Source organism: Cebus imitator, unplaced genomic scaffold (genome assembly GCF_001604975.1).
Source record: "Cebus imitator isolate Cc_AM_T3 unplaced genomic scaffold, Cebus_imitator-1.0 Scaffold427, whole genome shotgun sequence".
Classification (NCBI taxonomy): domain Eukaryota; kingdom Metazoa; phylum Chordata; class Mammalia; order Primates; family Cebidae; genus Cebus; species Cebus imitator.
In genome coordinates, this window is record NW_016107742.1 from 614,191 (window position 1) to 621,713 (window position 7,523).

The 7,523-nt window shown below is 49.8% G+C and overlaps 2 protein-coding genes across 4 annotated transcripts in view; both read left to right on the forward strand.

The window, feature by feature from the left end:
* Window positions 1-5,791, forward strand: part of SLC25A44 (solute carrier family 25 member 44) — a 20,894-nt gene extending 15,103 nt beyond the window's left edge. Inside the window, exons 3-4 of one of the 2 annotated variants that reach the window (XM_017510001.2) lie at window positions 512-639; window positions 3,108-5,791. In XM_017510001.2, coding sequence (XP_017365490.1) covers window positions 512-639; window positions 3,108-3,299 — 320 coding nt within the window. In that variant the 3' untranslated portion in view covers window positions 3,300-5,791. The remainder of the gene's footprint in view (window positions 1-511; window positions 640-3,107) is intronic. The other variant, XM_017510002.2, reaches the window with a different exon arrangement.
* Window positions 5,792-5,872: 81 nt separating this feature from the next.
* The window catches only part of LOC108290229 (polyamine-modulated factor 1), a 27,223-nt gene continuing 25,572 nt past the window's right edge, over window positions 5,873-7,523 (forward strand). For both annotated transcript variants that reach the window (XM_017510003.2, XM_017510004.2), the window contains exon 1: window positions 5,873-6,170. In XM_017510003.2, the coding sequence (XP_017365492.1) occupies window positions 6,010-6,170 (161 nt within the window). In that variant the 5' untranslated portion in view covers window positions 5,873-6,009. The remainder of the gene's footprint in view (window positions 6,171-7,523) is intronic.

The following is a 7,523-nucleotide window of genomic DNA, read 5'->3' on the forward strand; positions in this document are numbered from 1 at the left end:
GTTTCACCGTGTTAGCCAGGATGGTCTCAATCTCCTGACCTCATGATCCGCCAGCCTTGGCCTCCCAAAGTGCTGGTATTGTACACAGGCACCACTGTGCCTGGCCTACAAAACATTTTTTAAAAAATTAGCTAGGCATGGTGGCACAAGCCTATAGACCCAGCTACTGGGGAGGCTGAGGTGGGAGGATTGCATGAGCCCCGGAGATTGAGGCTACAGTGAGCCATGATCACACCACTGCACTCCAACCTGAGTGACACAGCGAGACCCTGTCTAAAAAAAAATCAAAATAAATGGGTGGTGTCACCAAGATGACTTCTGGAAAGAGCCTGAGACTTAGAATTTTCTGAAGAAAACAGAGAAAAGAAAAGCTAGGAGTTAGGTGTGTAAGGTGGCAAAGGGCGGAGGGTTTGTCCGGGTTAGGAAAGCTACCTGATAGAAGCAGCAAGCACAGTGAGGGCAGACCGGTGGTACCTTGTGTCTTGAGGCATTGTCTTTCCCTGGATTCCAGAGCAGCTCTCCTACCTGTGTCCTAAGGAGTGCCCTCACATTGTCTTTCAAGCCATCTCGGGACCCCTGGCTGCAGCCACTGCCTCCATCCTCACCAATCCCATGGATGTTATACGAACCCGTGTGCAGGTAAGACTGGCCACTTCCCTCACCCTTCTCCTGGAGAAGCCATTAGAAGCATGACCTTCGAGCCCTCTAATGTTGCCCTGACCTCTTTGTGTCCTAGCCCTCTAGTCCAGATGTTCTCCTGAACATCTAAGCCCCTTCTTTGTGCTTAGAATCTACAGAAACCAGCCCATGGCTGGGCGTGGTAGCTCATGCCTGTAATCCCAGCACTTTGGGAGGCCGAGGCGGGCAGATCACCTGAGGCCAGGAGTTCAAGACAAGCCTGGCCAACATGGTGAAACCCCGTCTCTACTAAAAATAAAAAATTAGCTGGGTGTGGTGGTGGGTGCCTGTAGTCCTAGCTACTCAGGAGGCTGAGGCAGGAGAATCACTTAAACCTGGAGGCGGAGGTTGCAGTGAGCCGAGATTGTCCCACTGCACTCCACCGTGGGTGACTGAGCGAGACTCTGTCTGAAAAAAAATGTTAGCCTAGCACTTAAAGTACCTGGAATGCTTCTGACTCTGTCTACCACCTACATACCTCTCCTCTATCACATGCCCGTGCCATAGCCTGTCAACAATTCTTTCCTTTACCTTGCAGCTTTGTAGTTATAAGAAATATTGATTTCAGTTAATTCATAAGTCTGTCTGGTTTTTCCACTAGGTAATAAGTTCTCTACGGATTATGAGGGTGACTGTTCTTAAATGGGTGTGACAGATTGTATGGTGTGGGTGCAGCAAAACCGCCCTTAGTAATGCTTGTCTTCAGTCAGCTTAAAGACTGTTACACAGTACCTAGACCAAGGAAATAGAATCTGAGTGATGATATACAATGTGCAAATAGTAGGTATTGCCATATAAATTTTTTTTTTTTGAGATGGAGTTTTGCTCTTGTCACCCAGGCTGGAGTGCAGTGGTACGATCTCGGCACACTGCAACCTCCGCCTCCTGGGTTCAAGCGATTCTCCTGCCTAAGCCTCCGAAGTAGCTGGGATTACAGGTGCCCTCCACCACGCCCAGCTAATTTTTGTATTTTTGGTAGAGATGGGGTTTCACCATGTTGGCCAGGCTGGTCTCCAACTCCTGACCTCAGATGATCCACCCACCTCGGCCTCCCAAAGTGCTGGGATTATAGGCGTGAGACACCCTGCCTAGCCTCCGTATAAAGTTTTATATCTGATTCATGGAGAATCAGACATAGTGGAGAATGAAAGATGTACAAGAGAGTGAAGTCATTGGGTTATGGTGAGGGGAGGAGGGAAGGAAAATAAGCTTAACAGGTTGGGGATAAGATCAGCTTTCCTAGTACCAGGATGTTGGGAAGGAGATAGGTAACAAATACAGGTATTTTTGTGCCCAGGAAAGAGTGCCCCCCTCCATTTGAAAATGAATACACTGGCATCTGGTTGGTTTGCAAATAATAAAGTACACAGGGTCAGTCCTCATTTTTTCCTGAGCCTTGTTCTGGGTGTTCTAGGAGGAGATCCAAGGGAAAGGACAGGTCTCTACTTTGAGGAGCTTCCAGGCTGGAAAGACACTGAGGCATAGCTGAAAAAGTCCTTGACATGGCTCTGGATAAAGTTGAAGGGTTATGGAAGCAGAGATGGTCACATGAGAGAGTACTGGAGAGGAAGAAGGGAGTGTGGAGGAGGTGCTGAAGGAGGCAGGGCGGAAGAGGGAGATGTTCGTAGCCATGGCTGGGATATCTTGTGAAGGTCATACCATATAAGGGGAGGTATGAACAAGGAGTGCGTCTGTCCTGTATTGGCCGAGGGGCTGAGGGGTGGTTTCTAAAGGTATAGTTTAGGGGTGGGGGGGGGGGTGTGGGACTGTTGAGAAAGAAGAGAGAAGTGATTCCTGCTTGACCAGGCTTTCAGGGTGGTAGGGAAGATGTCTATATTCGTTCATGGGGTGTGTGAAGAAAGATGGTAGAGATGGAGAGGAAGATTCTAGCTCTGGGGCTTCAAGGGATTGAGATGATCAGAATCAAAATCACAGACTAGCACAGCTGCAGAGGTTCTTAGAGAGGATTTAACCCAGCCTCCCTGAGACCAAAGAGCAGCATCCAGTTCAGAGATTCATGGCTACATAGCTTATCTCATGATATCAGTGATAGCTAACATATATTGTACGCTTACTGTCTGCCACCACTTTTGTTAGTATTTATGAATATTATTTTCTTTCTTGCTTATAATAACCTTGTGGTGCAGGTACTGTTATCACTGTTGTATATTTGAGGAAATGGGAGCACAAAGAGTTAAGTAAATTACCCAAGGCTATGTTGTTAGTAGGCTGAGGAGCAGAATTCAAACTCTGGCAGTCAGGCCCCAGGACTCATACTAAATCACTGTGCTGTACCATCCCTCACAAGCAGAGTCCACTCCTTCCAACATCCAAGTTGGCTCTCCGCACTTTAGCCAAAGACAGAGGGAGATTGAGCAGAGGGGCTCTGACTACAGACAATGGCCCCTCCACTGTGTTGACTTTTCCAGGTTGAGGGCAAGAACTCCATCATCCTGACCTTTAGACAGCTGATGGCAGAAGAAGGGCCTTGGGGCCTCATGAAGGGCCTCTCGGCCAGAATTATCTCAGCCACACCTTCCACCATTGTCATTGTGGTGGGCTACGAGAGCCTCAAGAAACTCAGCCTCCGACCTGAGCTGGTGGACTCGAGACACTGGTAACCATCGGTGGGGAGAGGAGCCTGCTGTTTTCTACACTACTGTGGGTCAGGGACAGAGTGGAGAGGACAGCACCCTCTCCAAATGCCCCCACCACACACCCAGCCCTGCCCTGGGCCAGGTGGCCTATCTGGGATAGGGATAGAGACTTTGAACTGCTCTTGCTGACGAGGCTCCATGCCTGGATCCCTTGCCCCTACTATTTAAAATTCTCTTCTGAGCTGGGCTCCCTCACTCAGTCCCTATATTCGATACTGGCCTAAAGACCCCACCCTCCACCCTGCCAGCCCTTCTGGCTTCCCCCTCCATCTGTGTCCCTGCGACCCTGAGAAGAGCTGTACATAGAGCTTGCTTACTACCACTGGTTCTTCCTCTTGGGCTTTCAGCCCAGACTCCAAGCTGCTGCTATCACCCCTCTCCCCTTCAACTCTTAGCCTTGCTTATTTTTATTTTGGGACTGAGCTGCCAGCTAGATGACTCTGCTTTTCCCTGCACTTGGGGCTACGGTGCCAGGCACTTATTTGCACAAGGAGCAGGAGCAGCAAAAATCTCTGGTTCTCCAGAGCACTCGTCCTCTCTTTGGAGGGGTTATTAGATTGGGGAGAAATGTTGATACTTTATTTTGTGTGTGCGTGTTTGTGTTTTTTAACATCTGTGAACCAGGCTACTAGTCCTGCTAAAGCGCCAATCCTGCTGTCAGAGCCCACCCCTTCCTAAGACAGGTAGAAAAATGTAATGTAGCATTTTCCTCAATTCAGTTCCCTGTCCCTTCAGTCTCAGGAACCCTAGGAGAGTCTAAGCTGGGGTGTCCCCTGGCCCAAAGGACTCCCGTGGTGGGCACACTTCTGAGTGGATCAGGCTGTCTTGGGTGCACTGGACTTGGGCACTACCTTGAAAAGTCAGGTTGAGAAAGTAGTTGATGTAGAAGACAACAGGAGGGCACGTGTTCCCCAGCACATCCACCCAGGCCAGCGGAGCCAAACCTAGGAGAGGGCAGTAGAGATTCCCTGCCCCAGTCAGCCATGACATACACGTAAATACCCCAATCACTCAGACTCGTGGCAACACATGTCTCACAGTGGGGATCTCTTTAAGTTCCACATCACTGGATGTGAAGTCATCCCAGCCATGGTACCCTGTGGAGGGATGCTGGAAGAACATAAAGAGCAGTTCAGGAAGTCACCCGATACCAGGACCCCTGCATTTACCAGCCTGATACTGCCAAGATTATCTGATTATTTCCTCAGGAGATAGGAGAGGGGTGCTCCTTCTTCCCTGCCTCATCCTCCCTACTGCTACTCCTTCCAAGCCTGTGATGCAGGTAGAGAGGTGCAGCAAATAGACAAGAAGGCATGTCAAACCCTGCATTTCTACCTGAGACATTTGGCTTGGACGGTCCTCCAAACCCTATTGGTCCCACCCCCTGGGAAAGGCCATGGTGCCAATTTGCAAGGTGCTAGCTACCTGAAGCCTTGATATTTCTTATGGCTGCTGCACATTCTTCCACCTTGGCCAGAACAGGTTCAGAAAACCGTTTCTCTACCTTCACTACCACCGCTGCCCATCTTGATCTCTCTGAGGGTTTTCCCCATTCACTTGATTTTATTTTCCCCCTGCACTTTGTGAAGAGAGGCCTCCAGTTTCTGTCCAGGAATGTTCACATCCAAAGGGTTGGACCCACTGATCGTTCTGAATCTTCTGCCCCTCCTCACCGCTTTACCCTGAGAACCACAAGAACCACAAATACAATGGAGCAGTGGGCCCCTCCCATCTCTTTAAGCTCATCCTAAGGAAACCTCTGGAGGTTGGTTTTTGTCAGCTCCAAGGCTTCCTCCCCTAGAGACTGGTCCCAGTCCTTCCCCCTCCATGGCACAGTGGGGAAAGTGTCAGTAGGGAAGGTGTCACGGACAGGAGGTAGGATCCTGCCGTTGGCGTCTTAGTGTGTTTCTCCCCCGAGACTTTCCTTGTTTTGTCTTGTGCAGTATTTTACCACACGCACACGCACACGCACACGCACACACACACACCCCTGCTGGCGTCTTAGTGTGTTTCTCCCCCGAGACTTTCCTTGTTTTGTCTTGTGCAGTATTTTACAACGCACACGCGCACACACACACACACACACACACACACAGCAGTTTTAAGGGTGATGTGTGTATAATTAAAAGGACCCTTGGCCCATACTTTCCTAATTCTTTAGGGACTGGGATTGGTTTGATTGAAATTTGTTTTGGTGGGGTTGGGACGGTGGACTTCCATTCTCCCTGGAGTCCATAACAGAATCTTGGATGTATTGGTTGGTAACTAAAACTAAAACTCTGGGAGACTGGCCAAGGCGGGAGACCTGATGGGAGCATTGAGGAACAAGGGAACGAAAAGGCAGACTCTCTGAACATTTGATAAAATGGACTCTTGTGAACATTAACAGTGAATATTCACTGTTGCACTGTACGAAGTCTCTGAAATGTAATTAAAAGTTTTTACTGAGCCCCCGAGCTTCGGCTTGCGCGTATTTTTCGGGTCGCGGACATCCCACCGCGCGTAGCCACGCCTTCCCGCGTCCCTCAGCCTCCGGCAACTTCCCAACCCCGCCCTGCTCGGTGACAGACATTCTGCCGCTTCCAATCGGAGGCGCCCGTCGTGGGAGTGGCCAATCGGGGGCTTCGGAGGACGGGGAGGCCGGACCAGTTAGACTTGGCGGTTCAACTTCAACATGGCCGAAGCAAGCAGCGCCTATCTAGGCGGTGGCTGTGAGGAAAAAAGGCATGAGGAATTGTCTCCGGAATCGGTGCCACCCGGCGCTACCATTTCGAGGGTGAAGCTCCTCGACACCATGGTGGACACTTTTCTTCAGAAGCTGGTCGCCGCCGGGAGGTAAAGTGGAAGAGCCGCAGTAGGAGGGTTTGTCTGCACGGAAGGTCAAATCCCGCGATATCAGGACGGCCGCTGACCGGCTTGCGATCACGTGGGTCTGCGGCGGGGGCGGGGCAGTCGGATCAGAAGACCCTGTCAAATCCTGAGCCGGAGGTGTCAGGGTATTCACGCACCGATAACCTGTAGCGGACCGGGATAGCTAGCTACTTCTTCCAGGAAGTCCCATTTTCACTAAAACTTAAGGTGATTGGGAGGAAAGATAGAGCCTTTGCAAATTAGAGCAGGGTTTGTTTTATTTTTATTTATTATTATTTTTGAGACAGGGCCTTGCGCTGTCGCTCAGGCTGGAGTGCAGTGACGTGATCACTGCAGCCTCGACCTGGGCTCAAGCGATCTTCCCGCCCCAGCCTCCCAAGTAACCGGGACTACAGGCTCGGGCTACCGCGCCCGGCTACAGATCATGGTTTAAATCCCGGCCCACGACTACCTTTGTGAGCAAGGCATAAGCCCCCTGTCCCTCGTCGGCTTCTCATCAGTCAAGTGGCAACAATAGTATCTTTCTCATTTTCGAGAATGAAATGAGTAAATATACCTAAGGCGCCTGGGACAGGACCTGCCACTAGAAAGATTTGTTATCTATTATGGGAATATCTTCTTCACTGGGAGATTGCCGGGACTAGATGTATTACCATAAAAGGAAACAATTTTCCTGTCTCGACTTCTACATAATGTATCTGATTCAAGAGTTTTGCCCATGATCCCAGCACCCCAGCACATCAGTGTTGAAATGCTTCCAGGAGTTTGGTACCCTGACCACAGCCTCTCCTCCTCTAGCCCTCTCTATTCCCACTTCCCCGTTCTTTGGCTTCATCAGGACTCTCATCTTTTCCCAGTCCATCCCTCCTGGGTTCAGTACTTTACCTTTCCTACACGTTTTGATCTTTCTTTTCACTCATGACTCATCAAATATTTGAGTACCTTTTCTGTGTCAGGTGCTCGGGATACCATAAGGCAGACAGGCCCCTATCTTTTTGGAGCTTGCATTCAATGGGCAGAGGCACCAACAACTTTCATCACACAGCCTGGTAAGATAAGGCCAGCACAATGACTCATGCCTGTAATCCCAGTGCTTTGGGAGGCTGAGGCAGGAGGATCATTTGAGCCCAGGAGTTTGAGGCTTCCGTGAGTTATAATAGCCCCATTGCATTTCAGCCTAGGTGACAGAGCAAGACGCTGCCTTTAAAAAATAAAAAAATAAAAAATAGGACGGTTAGGGTGCCCATTCTGAGAGGTGACATTTCAGCTGAAACTTGAAGAATGAGAAGGAACCTTTTTTTTCTTTTTTTTTTTTTT